The sequence below is a fragment of the Taeniopygia guttata genome, chromosome Z (genome assembly GCF_048771995.1).
Source record: "Taeniopygia guttata chromosome Z, bTaeGut7.mat, whole genome shotgun sequence".
Taxonomy (NCBI): Eukaryota; Metazoa; Chordata; class Aves; order Passeriformes; family Estrildidae; genus Taeniopygia; species Taeniopygia guttata.
Genome location: NC_133063.1, coordinates 25,571,898 through 25,590,244, shown reverse-complemented (window position 1 = coordinate 25,590,244; position 18,347 = coordinate 25,571,898). Strand labels below are relative to the sequence as shown.

Here is an 18,347-nt window from a genome sequence, read left to right as displayed (position 1 = left end):
GTCACATAATACTTCAATATTGTAACACTCCCCCCAGGAAATAAAGCCAGTATTCCAGTTAGTCTTGCTACTGGATTCCAGCAGCAATTCTGAAGAAAGTACATAACCAATGTACATTTGATTAAAAGATTGCAATCTGTCTGTGACATGCGAAAGTGGCCATGCTGTGTCAGACCAAAGCCTGAAATCAAATGAGCAAGGAAGAACAGAGCATGCACAATGCAACTCTTTCACAAGATGCTCTCCTACACTTACTGGCGTCTTCTGCTACATATTGCCGTCAATTATATCCAAGGCTGTGACTTTATAAGTGTGTAATAATGATGGATCTACCTGCATCAGTTCGAACTTGTGATTTCACAGTACCAGTGACAAGGTAGGCAACTAAAAAACTACAAATCCAGAAAGCACACCTGGCTCTTAATTAAATTCAGAATAGGAAAGTACATCTCAGATCTGGATTCTCTCATCCTTCATATTGTGACCATGAATTTAGATTATTCCTAAATTTGCATGGGCTCCAAATCATAAAGAATACAGAATGTCTCTTATTCTGCAAACACTTTCTACAAACATTAAAAATATCTCAAAATCAGAAAAGAAAGATTATTTGGATTCAGGAGACAAATCCTCAAAATCAAGGCTTCTATACCAAACTAAAACCATTTTTACAATAGATTATCAATTTGTTAGACAGTTCTTCTCAATTTCTCAATGTGAGGCTTACAGTAGTAATATTCCATTAAAACAATGAAATAAATCGTTCTCAGCGCTCCATCCACACCTTAAACAAAAATTATAGTCAAACAATTGCCATTCTGTTAGTGTAGCATCCATTCCTGGAATGCACAAGACCATGAAACACAAAACACGTGCATTACCTACCATTTGTTTACACTAATCACATATTCATAAGATCATCTTTGTACATACAGATATCATGTATACAACATAAACTAGTAAAACTAATCCTTCTGCAGAGCTTTTGCCAACCATAAACATATGAAGGGGTAACACAAGTTTGCCTGATTATTTCAAAGCTGATTTGAAATACTGGTCCACTCAAAGCAAAGCAGGCAGCTAATTTTCAGGAAGGCTTTTCTGCAAAGCATAACTTAGTCAACATACCTTAAAAGTTTTCCTTCAGAAATGTCCTTTAGTACAGTTTTCCTATGTCAGCAGCTACTTCCTCTGATTTTCGCCTACTGAAATATACTTTTCTTTTCTGAGGACTCTGTGAAAAAAAAACATATCAAACTCCTTTTTACTATCTCACCATTTTCAAATACATTACAAAACTCAAACTTAGGTAAATTGCCCTGCATTTTCAGATTATTACAAGAAGACGGTTTATTAAAAAAAAAAAAAGTTCAACTAAAAGAGCAGATCTCTCTAATGACTGCTAGCAGTAGTATGCTATCACTTCATACACATAATTTTGAGTGAAGAAATAATTTTGCCTCTATGCATGTAAGAAAATATTTTTCTTTTAAGTTCTTGGAATTTCTTATGACAAGTGTACTGTAGCTGAAAAATCTGACAATTGTATTTATTTATGAACCTTGCCCTTGGTAAAATGAAAAGAGAAACTTATTAAGAAAAATGAAAGTACAGAAGGCCCAAATTTGTTACATGAAAGATCAAGTTAGTAGTGGTATTTTTATAAAGGTGGAAGAAAACAAGTGGCAACAAGAGAAAGGAACCCCTCAAGACACATAAAATTCTATCTGGCTCTAACTACTCTAATAGAAAAGTAGGGGGTCAGGAAGTTAGGATGATTAGCAAGACTAAAACTTCAACTGTAGCTCTGGACCAAAATTTAGGCGAAGCAAACTGACACAGAAGGGTTTTGAGCATTTGTATTAAGAAAAATATATATTTGATTTAAAAAATGGTAAGAAACAAGCTTTGCACAGCTTACAGTGCAAGGTATACTGTATAATCTCTACGTGTGTGGACCCATGATAAGTATTCACTCACAATCTCGCACTACAATGTCCAACTTCAGATGAGACATTCCATAACAGTTTAGCAACGCCCTCATAGGAAAAAACACATAAAGCAAAACTGAAAGAAAGACACAGTGTGTAGGGGTGAAGAAAGCAAAACTATTTTCAAAATCTCCATTATTTAAAACAAAGCACTGATCACAGACACGGTCACAAAATCTTACGCAGGGACAATCTTAGTTCACATTCAAGAAGGCATTATTTAGTATTCCTTACTGGTTACTTAGTGACATTTGAGAAACAAAGATCTGCCTAATATAAATACAAAACTTCTATTTGCCATGACCAAAAATAGAAAAGTCTAAGTGATGCTAAGATTCAGGAACTGAAAAGGAACAGCAGCTATGCAAGCAGATACAAAAGGAGAAAAAAAACACAGGCGGTTACAAGCATTATAAAATTCATCACACTTCTAAGAAACAGATATACAATCATTTGTTCCAAAGTTGCAAAGCCCAAGGGAAAGCCTCCACTAGCAAAAAAGTACAAGCAAGAGCAAAACATTAGAGTAAATTTGGCTCATCTTACTAGCACAAATACAAACGGGGTGGAAACACCAGATTTGTCACTGGACAGGAACCTAAATCCTAATCCCCATTCAAATGGGCCTCGTGAAAGTGGAACAAACATCACCACCAGCACCTGGGCACATTCAAGTTTCATACAGATGTTAAGAACTGCACGTGGTAAAACGAAGCCCATAAAAAATCCATTTATCAAATGAAACAACAGATTGGAACCACTTCAACACAAAAACGTTCTATCTTCTGCTCCCTGAACACAAACAAAGACACACCTTTTTTTCTCTCTTTAAAGAACTACGCTGTCATGTATTTTAGAGTGCAAAATTTTGTTTTTTCAATATGAAAACTAAATTCAAAACCAACTTTTCTTTAGAATTCCAGTTACTATTAACTTTTTACCTATGTGCATTTTTCATCTGCACACAGGTCATTAGTAGAACTTAAACCTGGTAATGCAAGTCCAACACAGGTCTAATTGATAGACATACACTAGCTAGTATATGGAAGCATAATAAAAGCTTTCCAGTGAATTGCACAGCCATCAGCCAGAGGGCAATAAAATCTCACAACACTTCCACTGATATTTCTGAGCCCAAACATAGCTGAATCTGATAGTTACAAACATGTTGCTACCTCAATGCAATAATTCACTAGCTAAGGAAGGTATAAAAGACAAACTTATAAGAAGATAAAGACAGAACAGAAAATTTAGATGACCTGTTGTCTTCTGAAATTACTTACAAGACAGTTAAGGCAAATCCCCAAATCACATCCTCTTTACATTTAGGATGTATTAGGCATTTTCTAAAAATGAAGCATCCGAGAGGCAATTACAAATATCAAGTTAATAGTAAGAATTCACCTGAGTCAGATGCTATCGAGCCAAAGTATTGAAGCAACATCTATCAAATTTCCAAAATATTAATTCTGCAAAAACTTAGGCTTAAATTGAGCCAAGCAAAGAAGAATCAAGAGTATAAAATATATCAAATTTTCTTCAGATGGGACAAGGCAATCAGAAGCACAACACAGTTTAACTCTGATACTGCACAAGGTGGTTAAAACCATGGTAGAATTTATAGACTAGAATAATTCAAATGAAAAAAAGAATGATGCAGCTTTTACAGAGCAAAATCATGTTTCACAACTTGAAGAGTTCTGTGAAGGCATCAAGCATCCTGTGGGAAAACGTGTTGGAAGTAGAAGTTTCTGCTGATATCTCTGATAGGAAGCTACCAGAGAACTGAAGACCTTGCAAGGTAAGACTTAAGAGACAAAGATTGACAGGAGAAAGAGCTCAGAAGCCTCTCCATAATCTGGGCCAGGACTTGTGCTGCTCTTCAGAATGGTTACCTGCCTATACATCATTACAGAAGCATCTGTGCTTTATGCAAAATTATTATGACTCACCAAAACCGACAGATCATTACAAAACTTGCAAAAACCTCAGAACACTGAGCAGCAAGCACAGAAAGCAGCAGATGAAGTCACATGTCAATAAATGCAACATAATACACTGGTTAAGGGTTGTTTAATAACAGTACCAGAAAAAGTTGTAGCAGTCTCTGAACACACACCTTTGAAAAACATTTGTTCAGTGCTTTCAAGCAATCGGGTAAGAAACCATCCAGAATAATACATAAATATAACATATTTTAAAAACATAACATGTCCTTATGCTGCTGATACATTAATGGTACTCCTGTATGTCCAAGTGCTTCTAGCTAAAGAAAAATATAAAGCACCAAAGAAGATATAGATAATATTGATCACAGCATGGAGCAGCTTACGCACAGAGAAAAGATAATTTTTAGCTCACATAAAAGGTAAGAATGACAGGTGTAAGATCAAAGAACACCAAAAGAAAAAATCATTATAGCACAAAGTGATATGGTATGTCAAATGCCTGAAGTGTTTTCCAGAAGAACTTGAGAACATCAAATGAAATTTTTAAAAAGTCGCTCTTATATCCTTCTTTGCCTAGTAAATAATTAAATGAGATAAATCAATACCTAAAGAAATTTCTGGGACCATGAAACAAAGCAGTACAAAATTATTATAAAAATTTATTTTAAAAAGAAACAGATCTGTAGAACAGCAAGAGTTCCATCTTAAGATGTCTCTAAACTCTAAAAGCAGAATCACAAGATACAATTCTAGTTTTTTTCAATCCTTCATACTAAACTATTTTCTAAACCACAGCTGTCCTCTAAACAACCTGGAACTGGTCTTCATCTCACATAAGAAGTCTGAAGCTGAATCACTGAGGCAGTGTTGGACCAACCAACTCTGACAAGAACAGAAAGATTTGTTTAAATTGCTTTCAAGCTCCTTGCCCAGGTACTTACCCTCTAACAACTTGATAATACATCACTATTTGTTCATTATTCAAAAATTCATGTTCTTTTTCTACTTTTTCTTCCCCCACCACATATCCATTCTGTCCAGCCTACAGCCAACCAGTGAGCTTTCACACTCACTGAACCCTGCTTTATTCCAGATGACACGTCCCATTTTCCAAGACCATTCTGAACAGTAATCTCATTCTCCACCCCACCTTCAGCTGTTTGCTACTTCCCATGGTCTGGTAACCTTCTCAGCATGTTCTTTATCATCTCAGGCCTTCTGTGAAAGAATGGGCAAAGGGTAGAGCTGACATCTGCTAGCAAACATGCAGGAAGTGCTTTTTAGGTGCGTGCAGTTACTCAATCAGTTTTGTTTCCACCCTGTAGAAGTTTCTACCTCACAGTCACAGCTAAATACACACATACTGAATTCTCACAAATTCAGGCAGACAAACAAGAAGGTGGAGGCAGATACAGGTTAAGAAGAAAAGAGCCAGTCTAGTGGACACAAGTTACATCCTGTCACTAATGCTTTAAGACTCTTCTCTTATTAACTCTGAAAAATTGACAAAGAAAGCCACACATGTTTCTTTTGCTTTCAAAGGTAAACACACCTAGTATCCCATTACCTTTCATGTGTTTACAACAAAAAAAAAGCTTTCCTTCCTCTATTTTTCCAAGAATTACACTTTCTCTAAATTCAGCTCCAGGACTCGAGAGGCAAAGAAAAGCATGGCCTCAATAGAGAGTCTCTGACCAACAAATTTTCACTGACCTATCAATTCTGCAGTGTTGCAACACATATCACCACACTAGATCCTAAAAGAAAAATGGATTGAGCAGGATAAGGCTGCTAGAAGTGACTATCGCAGGCAGGTACTGTGCATCTGCAGCCCTATTAACCAATTCTACCAGCTAAAGAGAATGGTAGAATTACAAAGAAATACATCATGTTAATATGTCCAAATATTAGCCACAAATTGAAACCAGAATAAAAAATACATCAGTGACTCAAGCTCACTTAAAGTGTGCATTATAGAGTAGTAAAGAAACTTCTGAGTAAAAAAAGAGAAGATAAGAAAAATCAAACTATTGCATTTTTAAGGGATTTCTTGTCTTAGACTACTAGTGAAGGTAGAAACAACTTCTGGAAAAAGCCAACACTAAAATTAAAAAGCACCTGTAGTGACCATCTCAACTAAAGAGTTATTTTAATCACCGTTAACTTATTTCTTTGCCGATTTCTCTTAGATATTTAGATTTCAATTACCTACCAAGTTCTTTAGTCTGAAGGTAGGAATCAGTCTTCTCTACTTGAAAAATACCCCGAACCTCTGAAAGCAGCATTTCACATCTCGATATCCATCTGTCTCGAGATGAATACTTGGCAAGTTGGAATTAACACTCACAGAAAACCTACATGTAAACCATCAGTGCCAAGGCTGCCTATGTAAGCATTTCTTCAGGGGAACAGGTTTGAAGAATACTCCTACTGGGGTTCTCTCATCATCACAAAAGCTACACCTAAGACTCCTCCTGAACACTTCAGGTCCCCAAATTCACTGGCTACTGCCACTGCACATTTCAACTTAGAAATCCAGTGTACTACCAGAAGCTTCATCCAGTAGCACTGTCTTAGCTCTCAAGATCTAAGAACAGCCATAGAAAAAGACAAATCCACAGGATGTGACGTACTTTTAAAGGTCTAGAGACATTTAATTTCTTCCCATGGCCCATTATCAGCCAGAATGTCTCACTTCAGAAAAAACAAATAGCAAATCTGCCATTAGTCTGTAATATATGACGACAGTGGTCTCCTCAGGAGAAACATAATCTCGTTCCAAATATTTACTGCTCTTTGGAAAGCAACTGAAAGAGCAATCAGGAGGTTTCTTCTTCTTTCCTCCTTCATTAAACTAATTACATCCTTCTGGTTCATTAAACCCTCTACTTAGTTAACTCACTGTTCATTCAGTCTTCTCAAGGTCACTTATTTCCTTGGCATCATTGTACCACATTTAATGTAGTTTGATTACACAGTATTTTGAACAGAAAATACTGGTCATGAGGATCATAGGTCCAGGAGATGGTTCTGTCTCTTCCTAGCTGTTGATATTCCAGGCTGTAGCACCACAGGAAATGTAACATATTGTGTGGTTCTGTGAAAGGTGCTGCCTCAAGCCTTTGTTTGCTGTTCCTGAACTGAATGACTGTTCCTTCCCATCTCCATATCCTAAAAGATACCATGGTAATTCTCTGTGTTAAATGGGATACAGTTACTCTCACCAGAAATGCAGATGACTGAACTATGCATTTGTGCCTTCTTACATGCTTTAAGTGTGTAACAAAATTTATTTCATACATTCTACAAATACATATCAAAATATAAAAACCTACCTATTCTTTTCTTAGCTCCAGACAGTTCTGTTTGGGTATCATCAGCCATCCTAGCTCTAAAGAACTCTCCTTCTAAAGGATATTACTTTCATTTGAAAATGTATAAGCTTTAATTAAAGGATGCTACTACAAACAGGTAAAAGTGGTAGAGGCTTAATCTTCCAGGTGTCTGGATAAGTGGTCCTGAAGTGCACACGCAAGACTGGATTCTTCACACGGAAATTTATTTGCATAAGTAAGATTCAGCCTATCTGATTTTTGTTCCAATAGATTATTATTTCATATCCAGTCTTTCCTGCTGCTGCTCAAAACTGTTCTTTCCACAGATTATACCAGGCAGCCAATATTTGACTTAAAAGGACAATATTCTTCTTAACAGTATCATTCAGAAACAAGTTAGAAATAACAATAATGTACTGTAGACAAGGGTTATTTAGCTCCCTCAGAATTCTTGCCTAACCGTACTCTGAGATAACGAAAGGGAATTTGACTGCATCTCTAAACCTGAAATCCCAATTTAATCCGAAAAAAAATTATGTAGAGGAACACAAGCCACGCTATTGTAATGGCCAAATGTTGACAACCATCTGCTTAATCAGAGTTTTGGAAATGGCAGCTCCACACCCCACAGTGCTAACCTCTACATCCCCACTTAGGTTCCCCTAGCCTGGATGGAGTGACTTCAGTGATGAGATACTAGAGCACAAGAAATCACTGTGTCACAGCCCACTGGACTGATTTTTTGCACAGGGTATGCACTACATGCTTCCCAGAAATATGAAGCCTTGGGACACAAGGCATACAGGGACAGGATACCTCCTGAAGACTTTCTGCAAAGGGCACAAATCTGCTGCAACGAGTTTCCATATTGTGTCCGAAGCAGGGCCTGGAGTAAATTCCCATCAGTTATGGGTTTTCAGAGGGACCACCTGACTCCAGAGGTATGCAGCATGGAAAACTAAGAGACCAGACACAAGGACTGACTCAAACTGAGATTTTGACTTCAGTAAGAATGGCATATAATTACCTTCTCTCATTAAAAAAAAAAAAATTCATTTTGATAAATTAGATTATTTGGATGCTGTTATGAACAAAACAGCCTGGCTGGGACACTTGGCTAGAACTAAGTACTGACATTGAAATGTTAATTAGCTAATTGCTCCTGGGAATCACCTACAACCCCACCCACACTACCATTCTAGGACTGGGATGCAAAATAGGGAGACCAGTAGAATCATGGGAGGGGGTTTTGGGGATGAAAACACCCCTAAAATGGAAGGCTGGGCACAGTGGAGGTGTCTGGATGGATGTGCTGGTTGGGGAAAAGGGAACCCCATCCCTAGTCTGTGTTTGACCTGTCACCTTAACCTGCAGAGGACCAGACTGGACTGGGCTGTGGGAAGCAGGCACAAAGGGGTCACTTCCTGGTGTTACCAGGATGGAAGGAGAGGGATAGCTGCTGCTGGACTTTGGCTCTGCACATCCCCTCACCCTTTGGCTACCAGTGTGCCAGGAGGAAAGGAGAGAGGACGGTCTGCTGGGACTTCAGATACAGACTGCACACCTCTTCACCTCCAGCTACCAGTGTGCCACGGAGACTGCAGGGACAGACTCTGCACGCCTTCTCACCCTTCGGCTACCGGAGAAGCTACAACAGCGGGGGCGAGCTCCTTTTGAGCCCCTTGCCGAGCTGACTTTTCAATAAAGAGCTGAACATTAATAAAGGCATAGACCCTGTTCATTTCAGATGCCAATTAAATTTCTTATAATAGTAGCTTCAAATTTACTTAACAAATTCATTGATTAGAGATTCTGCACTCCAGTTTCAACATTCACCTAACCCAAAGGGCAAAAGTTATATAGCTTTCCTCCATCTTTGTTACAGACCCTTTAGAACTGTTTGCTTTTTCAGATGCACACTTCAACTGCCAACATTTTTTCTGTATTTGGCAAATCAGGCATTTCCTTTTATCTGATAAACTTCAGTTTATGAACCATATCATGGAAATGTCAGAAAAGCTGGGAGGTAACGCAGCATTCACAGCATTGGCATACAACAAATATACCTAAAATAAACAAGGATGTGTTTTTCTGATTCGTGTTTTCTACTTTTTAATCTGTAAAACGCTGCTGTTAAGTAGTACAATTTTTCTTAACATTGCAATTCTCACATTTCGCTGATTGTTTTAAAAAGCTTAAGTTGTCATATTTTTGAACTTAACCACTTCGCTTGACTGTACCCCTTATCTATACTTCCTGAAACCTAGAGTACAAATGCTGTGGGTTATTATTTTACACTCATGAGCATTTGAAAGCAGAAGCCACAACTAAGAAGTCAGATGCTATCTGAAAGACACACAAAATATAGAAAGGAAGCTTTAGCATAATTCTAAAAAGCTGTACTTGAGCAGACACAATAGCAATACACTACAGTGATCATAATTTAACAAATTTATTCAATGTAAGAGCAGATAAAACAAGCTTTATTCAAAAATCTGTATTCAAAAATCAGGATTTTTGATTCTATGATGCTACTCCTACTTGTTTATAGGTTTACCAAAGGTGAATTTTGTGATTTACAAGTGTTGCAGCTAACAACCCCTACCAGCTCAGCCATTATTGATAGGTTTTTTGTCCGAGTATTAAAGCACCAAATATTCAATAAAATAATTCCTGTCTTGCTAAATCACCATTAAATCTATGTCCTTTCCAGCTCTCTATTACAAGAGAGAAAACAACTTATAACTGCCACTCTCAATTGAAACAGCAAACATTACAAATATGATGAAAGATAATGTAAGCTACAATATGCTTTCAATGCATGGAGTAAGGTTTTCCAAATTTTCTAAAGCAAAAAGTTAGGCATAAACAGAACTGGCAAAAAAGCAACAAAGCTGACAAACCAAGTACGAAATTAAGAGACTCACAAAATGAAGATGCAAACCTAAATTCCACCCTGTTTGGAATATGCACTATGTGATTGTGTAATTACTTTCATAGCACTTTTCCCTAGAAATGCCCAACCCATTTATTAGAGAGGATGGAGTGCTCTGAGTATGACTGTCAGCACTCTGTCAGAGGGGCTCATCTTCACCACTCTTACCAGGCTCATTGCTATAATTGTGTGTCTCCCATATTCTCAACAGGCAATTTTAAGGAACAAATGGCTCGTGATTAATGCACTTTAACACTGCTCTGGATTTAACTTCTGCTTCTGGCAAAGAGTGCTTATGTAATACACAACAATTCACAAACTTTTCACAAGTTGCCACGACTTACATGATAACTGATTTTTCATTCAGTCTTAATTATGGTAATTTAGTTTTACGTTTAAGCACAATTTCTTAATGTCTCAGCTCCTCATGTTGAAATAAATCACTTACAGAATCACAGTATGAAGTTGTGACTCTATTACCCGTCTTCAGACCAAGATTTGAATGCCATACAGAAAAATGCCAAATATGTGAGAACCATTAATACTTATTCATTAAATATTTTCTTACTAGCTCATACTAAGAGAGTTGCAAGTGGACTACAGTATTGTGCAGGCAGTGTTGTACAGCATAGCTAAAGAACAGATTAACATGATTGTCCTATTTCCCCCTCAACAGGTGACAGCATGTGTTTGTCCTAATAGAGAGCTACATGGCAGAAAGCTCTCATAGGATGCAATTAGTGCTGTTACTCCACATTACACATTACACCCTGTCGACAACCTGAATGAAATACTGCCCAAGCACTGTCTCCTCAGCAGAACATAAGAGCAGACATATCAGAAATCCTAACAAAATACCCTTTTTGCTCAAGGTGCAAGCCCACAACATCAACAAGGTTCTAAAGAGCCAACTAACATGCTCCAAAGATCAGTAATTCTGTCAAACTTGTACATGGGGACAGAAATCAGACGCTGAACTGCAGTAAAGCTATGAATACAGAGGGTTGTCTCTACAAACTGCTATGGCACACATCTGGTTATTGTAAGCAGGTTAGTAAGAAACCCAGAGATGAAGAAGACAGTTTGAAATTACATGCGGTTAAAGTACCAGGCACTTTCTCTCAAGTGTAGAAAGCAGCAATGCAAGGGAAACTGGTTACTATAAAGCAAACAGCAATCTGAAATCCAAAGTAGAATGATGTCATGAGGTACAGTTCACTCATTCAGATTAAAAACAGCATTAAGCCCTACATTAATGGGAATTTATTTTTATTATCATCAGGGAAACACACAGGAATTTAAAATTCCCTATTATTTCAGACTCCTTACACCAAACTGAACTCTGCACCTAAACTTGACAGGAGAAAATAGAAAATAATTACAGTAATGGTCACAAATATGATTTCATGCTACAAGCTGACAGCAATCAAAGCCTTCCATACAGTGAAGCTGTCCCGCAAGAAAAAAAATTATAATCCCAAACACAAAAATAAAAGCCATTTTAGAAGGACTCTCGCTGTTTTTTAAGAATCCTTACAAAAACTTCCTATGTACGTCTGTGAGCCCATACACATAGCTCTTAAAATGAGAGGCGACTACCTTCTCTCAAACTCTGGAAACAAAGAAACAAAGCCATGAATTTCACTGATTCACTACTGCAAAAAAGTTTCAAAAATAAACCTTTGTAAAGAAATGCTACATTTACCTGAAACAAATGTTAAACTGCAGAAACTTTCTACATATTTTCATGCTCCAAATTTTAAATCCTTTAACTCCCTAATAAAATGGTGAATACTCAACAATTTCAAGACTATCTCTACTGTAGAATAAAGCCCTCCATTAGGTTTTTGAAATCCATTTTCACAAGGCGGATACAGCAACAATATAATTAAGCCAGGATTGAGCAGACAGTTTTATCTGAGAGTAGGAGCATATATGCAGTTTACGTCCTACTGTAATGCATTTAGGCTTTCTTCTCTTACTGCTTTGCTTCTCCTCCCCGCCAGCAAAAAAGTCTCTTTCCCTAGACCTACTTTCCACACACTGCAAAAAAAACTCCTCCCTGTGAAGTGATGACCTCATGCTCCTAGCCCATCTCCTTGTATGGAGCAATTCCGGACTTGCTGCCAGCTCTCTCCGCCTTCAGCCTGACATGGCAAACATATCTTCCTTCATCCTGCTGCTTCCCAACTGAGGGAACCGAGGACGGGCGGCAAGTGGGGAGGGCAGAGCGGGCAGGGAGAGGGGATTTCCCATGGACAAAGAACAGGCCACCAGATGCCTGCCCGCTCTCGCATCAACATAACTTCGTACCACCAAAGCACCACTGCTCTCCACGGCAGGAAGAATGACACTGAACTCTGAACATTTCAAGTATGGAAATACATACCATTTTACCTAACTGCAGTGTATCTCCTGCAGCCAAACCTTACTTCCTTTTTATGCTCTTAAATATCTCTTACTAGTGAAGAAAATTCTCTCTTAACAAAGGCCCATCTCACCTTCGCATCACTTAAGTTCTTTGATATTGAAATTGGCCTCACATCCTGTGCACACACTGATACATTCTTTTATCTTTTTTGCCAGCTAATCTTTAAGCTCTATCAAACAACTCCAGAGGAACTGAAATTTTCTGTTCTCTATACTCGGTTCATCACCTTCTCTGGCCTGTCTTGCTTTCAAGTGTCAGAATTATTTCTACATGATCACTTTATACACTGGCAATCCAAATACCAACTGACAAAGGACAAAGGACTCAGTTGTGACATGAAGTTACAGTTAGAGAGAATCAGGAAATGTGATGGATAACTGAGCTTTTGCTCCACTAGTAAGTAATATTGTACATACAAGTAATATTGTACATACATACATAACATTGTACATACAAGACTTGATCTTTTCCCTCCAAGAAATAACTCCAAAGCCCAAGTTTACTAGGGTTAACATTCCATGCATGTGTATTTTAAAGTTCTAACTGTACTGACAATTTCTGTCAACACATTTCAAGGAATTTGTAAGGTGAGGGAACATACACTGGTCTCACCAACAATAATCATTGCTCTAACTCAACCTACAATGTGTCCATAATTTGCAATTTGCTTTGACTGTGAGCAGATGATGTCTGAATGTCCCACCTCTCTGAGATTCTCAAAGACTACCACTGTATAAAATAAACTGTAGAAGCAATCTCCTTGTTAGGTATTATTAGCAAGTAGGATTAACTCATTTTAATAAACTTATTTTAAGACCAAATAATTTTTTTGGTCCAGTTTCACACATCATCATCCGTATTCTTTTTTCACACTGCAACTTCTTGAAGGAATCTGCAGTACAACAGAGCAGACCACCAAGCCACTTGGAGCAGGTCTGCTTCAAAGCAGGGAAAAGTTATTTCTCCTACTTCAAAAGCAATGATGCTGTCCTGCAAAGAGAAAATGAGCTGGCTTGTTTTAAAGGTCTTACAAAACATCCTGGTGCTCACACAGGATGTGTCACTTCAGAGGTGTATGCTCACGTGAAGTCCAACCAAACAGAAAGATACTCCAACACGAAAACGGAGGTTAACGCCCTTCGGTGTAATACTCTCGAACACCAAATATGAATATTACAGTACACGTACAAACACCAAAATCTCAAACACACAAAGCATTAGAATGCACGCAAAAAGCGCCAGGGCAGCGACACTGACAAGGCCTCACCATGCAGGTCCAACACTAATGCAGAAGTTCATGCAGGCAGCCGCTGTGTTGTACAGAACTGTCAGGCGGCACCAATGAGGGAAAAATCACAAACCCCCAAACCAACTCCCCGGGGCTGCTGCATTTTTTGGGAAGCAGGGATGGTCACACATCGCAGCTCCTGGCGGTACCCAGCGCGTCCTCCCGTTACTCCCAGACCCTTCCAGCCCGGCCGCAGAACGGGAGGGGAGCAGACGCGCCCGGCACCGCCGGACCGGGGCCCGGCACCGCCGGACCGGGGCCGAACCCGCCCTCTGCCTCCCCCCGGCCAGGACATCGCCGGCGGACCGGGGGAGGGGGCGGGACCCGCGCCCGCCGCGCTGCCCCTGACCCGCCGGGGCGGAGCCGCCGCCGGGCGAGCGGCGCCTCTGACACCTCCCCGCGGGACGCCACCGGGACGCGACCGGATGCGGCCGCCGCCGCCGCCCCGCCGGAGCGAAACGCGAGCGGCGCCGGTGCCCGCCCCGCCCCGCCGCGCCCGCAGGTACAGCCGGCGCGGGGCCCGCCGGCGTCCCGGTGCCGGCCGGGGGTCCCGGCGCTCCCGGTGCTCCCGGGGGTCCCCGGCCGGGGCGGGGCGGGCGCGGCGCCGGCGGGGCGCGGGTGGCCGGGCCGCTTCGCGGGCGCGGCGCGGGCGGGGGCGCGGGCGGCGCGCGCGGACGGTCCCTACCTGACAAGCCGAGCCCCCTCCGCCGCCGCGCGCGTCACGGGCCCGCCCGCCCCGCGTGACCCGGCGCGGGCCAATGCGCGCGGCGCCGCCCGCCGCCCCGCCGGCCAATGGCGGCGCGGTCCGCCTCCCGCTGACGCGCGCGCGGGCACGGGGGGGCGCGGGGGGAAGGGGGGGGGGGGGCGCGCTCCCGCGGCAACGCCTCACGCGCGCCTCCGTCTCCCGGCAACTGCGCCCGCCCCCGGCTGCGCGGCCCCGCGGCGCCACAGCCCTGGGGACAGCCCTGGGGACAGCCCTGGGGACAGCCCTGGGGACAGCCGCGGGGACACCCCTGGGGACAGCTCTGGGGACAACGGGACACCCCCGGGGACACCCCTGGGGACAGCCGCGGGGACAGCCGTGGGGACAGCCCTGGGGACATCCCTGGTGACATCCCCGGGGACACCCCTGGGGACAATCCTGGGCACAGCCCTGGGGACACCCCTGGGGACAGCCCTGGGAACACCCCTGGGAACACCCCTGGGGACACTGCTGGGGACAACCGCGGGGACAGCCCGGGGGACACCCCTGGGGACAGCCGCGGGGACAGCCCTGGGGACACCCCTGGGGACAGCCCTGGGGACACCCCTGGGGACACTGCTGGGGACAACAGCGGGGACACCCCTGGGGACACTCCTGGGGACAGCCCTGGGGACAGCCCTGGGGACACTGCTGGGGACAACCCCGCGGACCCTTGCTGCCCACGCCGGCGGCAGGAGGGAGGCGTGTGAGGCTCAGCGGTGCGAGATGCTGGGAGTGATTCCTGGGATCCGCGGCTGCCCGGACAGGTGGACAAGGAATCCTTGCGATTTGCTGGTTTGGCAGCTCAGCGCCAGAGAGAGGCAGCGAGAGGTGAAGAAAGAAAGGGGGTGGGAAAAAAAAAGAATTGGGTGTGGAAGGAAAAAAGAAAGTGGGGAAATAATGGGGCAAAAATTAAAAAGGGGGAGGGGGGAAGGAAGGAAGGAAAAATAGAAAAGGGGGACGAAAAAGAAAAAAGTGAAAAGAAGGGTGGGTAATGGAAGAAAAAAAGAAGGCAAAAGGAAGAGAAAAAATTGCAGAAAAGAAGTAAAAAAGCTGACAGGAAAAAAAGGGAATGAAAGAAAAAAGGGGGAAAGAAAAACTGGAAGGAAAACTGAAGGGCAAAAAAGAATGGAGAGAAAAATGGGAGAGGGGAAGAAAGATGGGGAAAAAAAGGAGGGGGAAAAATTTCCAAGAAAAAGGGAAAAAAACCCTTGATAGGTTATAGGTTTCAGGAAAATCCATTAATTTTTAAGCTTTTTATATTGTCTTTTATAATAGATCATGCTCAAAGCAAATGTTAAAAAAATCAATTTAATGAAGTTGCAATAACAAAATCTGATTGCAAAATCTATTTCACAGATACTGAAGAGCCCCTTAACAGTTTAGATTAAACAGTTTAGATTAAGCTTAGAGGTATCCTGGTTTTTTGTTTGTTTGTTCGTTTTTTTCTTCTGAGAGGTTGGTAGTGATTGGTATTCAGGACCCTAAAAACAGAAATATGCACACAGCAGTCATATTCCAGTTCATGGCTTCTTTTTAGACCAAAGTGTTCAAAGACCACTAATGAAACTTTGGTGTGTGCAGTTTTCTACCTCTGTTTAAGCCATCCCCATGTTGTCTTCCCAAACAGTTTATAAACATAATTTCCTTTATTTACCTGCTTATCAAATAAGAAAAAATTACATTCCTTTGTACCTCATCTCTATGCACCTTGAGGCAAATTGAGACCTATATGCAGTAATAAACAAATTTGCATGGTACTGAAGGAAAAAAAAAGCCTATTTAGTTGTAGTAGAAAATGGGGGTTTAAGATGTAATTTATATTTATAGATTTCCAGCTGTGTTAGATCTGGGATAAAAGTCTTATATGCTAATACTGAATTCGTGGTTAGAAGTAATCAGTTAGAGTGTTTTATGAAAAATGTTGGTGCAAACAACCTGAGCCAGTCTTGGTTCAGCTATTTTCAAACTCAGACTGTGTTATTGGGCAGGCATCTTATGGGTCTCATGTGCTTGCAGAAGATGTTGCATGATTTTTGTCTACAGTTCAGTAGTTTACCTGGCCTTGAGACAATTCTGTTTTGTGAAAACTGGTGGGCAATGGTATGAGGGTAGAAAAACCTTTCATCATTAGTTTTCTGATTAGAAATTTTTAAATTTTATCGAAGAACCTACTTTATTTTTGAGGAAGAAAAGATTCTATGTGATTTTTTATGTAACAGGGTTGGCTTTCCCCAATGCTTTCATATATTTTTAAAATAAAGATCAAAAAGAGATATTCCTATACTATAGTCACTGCAGTGTAGTGTAGATATATGAAAAATATTTTGAAAATCAAATTGTTAACTTTACATAGAAAGTGCAACTATTAATTGAATACAAAAAGCTTTAGAAGTTTATCACCATTTGCAATTAAAATCCAAATTAGCAAGTTTATTTGTAAAAGGATCCTCCCTATCCCAGTCTTCCAGTTCTGCACACATTCTTTCATTCAGCCCAGTACATATTTTCTTTGCCCTTTTCCTCCCAAGCCTGAACCAGGGCCCACTGCCTAAGTACAAATTTGGAGAAGCTGCTTCCTGCAAGTATCCAGAAGAGAAGGATCAAGGAAATGGATGTGTTCTTGCCTCAACACATTCCACCTGTACTTTGTTCCAGCCTCGCCCCTTTGCTCATGTAGCAGGATGCTCTGCCTAACTGGGGGTAAAACAGCTCAAACTTGACCCTATTTGCAAAAATTATCAATATTTGATGGGGAAGGGGCCTCATGCTGTGTTTGGTGTTGAAGAATCAGCCTGATCCATCAGTCCCAAAGTGAAACATTCTGAGGATGTGAAGAACATTACCTGATGGAAACTGGCACTGGTGACAATGTGCCAGGTGAAGTTGCCATTAGAGGCGCCATCAAGTGATAATGCTGATAACTTATCTCAAGCTGCTGAGGTGATGCTGCAGGCCCAGAGACATCTGGCTGTGAATCACCTTGTAGCACAAAAGCCCAGCCCCTCTTTTTAATTGCAGGGAATTCTAACACACCACTTCTCAGAGTGACTGTGGCTATTCCACCCTTTAATGGAGATGCCCCTCAAGGCTACTCCTCAAGGCTGAGCAGAAGAGATTTGCCCTCGATTGTTGGTATGGATAACATCAATCTCTGTTTAGTAATTGTTTTGCTGACTTTAATATTATTCCTTCAGTATTCAATAAATTGTGCACTATACTAGTAGTTATACTGTCTTCACTGTGTAGTAACAAATTCTGATTAAGATCCTTTGTCTAAGCATTTTTATTATTAAATAAAACAAATAATTCTTCTGTATTGGCTTGCTATCCTTAACTGTGCAGGATAAAGTTGTACTAGGGTTCAATTACGCCTATAAATATCTTCAGACATAAACTCTTGACCAAGTCTGGGACTGGGTTTGAATCTAGCCGCACCTAGTTTTCTCTCTGAGGAGAACATTAGAAAGCCAGAACCTTTTTGAACCTCATGATGCAGCAGGAGGGTTTCCCTCATAAACCTTGTTCAAAGTTTCCTTTCTGCCCTCAGCAGTTCCTAATGTTAACTCCTGCACATTATATCTTCATGTTAGACCAGAGGTGATCAGCATCAGTACTTTAAACCTTCAGGTTTGGACAATGGTGGCATTGAACCATTATTTCAGAACTTACTGCA

At 41.2% G+C, this 18,347-nt stretch overlaps 2 protein-coding genes across 9 annotated transcripts in view; one reads left to right on the top strand and one right to left on the bottom strand.

Moving 5' to 3' along the window:
• The window catches only part of FER (FER tyrosine kinase), a 167,102-nt gene extending 152,378 nt beyond the window's left edge, over positions 1-14,724 (bottom strand). For 3 of the 8 annotated variants that reach the window (XR_012052731.1, XM_072921702.1, XM_072921703.1), the window contains exons 1-2: positions 14,615-14,724; positions 1,129-1,234 (exon numbers count right to left, since the gene is read on the bottom strand). The gene's annotated coding sequence lies outside the window, so the exon portion shown is untranslated. Of the gene's footprint in view, positions 1-1,128; positions 1,235-13,908; positions 14,422-14,614 lie in introns of those variants that run through there. The other 5 variants (XR_012052732.1, XM_072921707.1, XM_072921704.1 and 2 more) reach the window with 4 other exon arrangements.
• On the top strand, positions 9,277-17,990 carry LOC121468138 (uncharacterized). The gene is made up of 3 exons (XM_072922823.1): positions 9,277-9,301; positions 13,965-15,502; positions 17,203-17,990. Exons 1-3 carry the CDS (start codon positions 9,277-9,279, stop codon positions 17,224-17,226), a joined length of 1,587 nt encoding a protein of 528 aa, XP_072778924.1. The 3' UTR covers positions 17,227-17,990.
• The last annotated feature ends 357 nt before the right edge of the window (positions 17,991-18,347 follow it).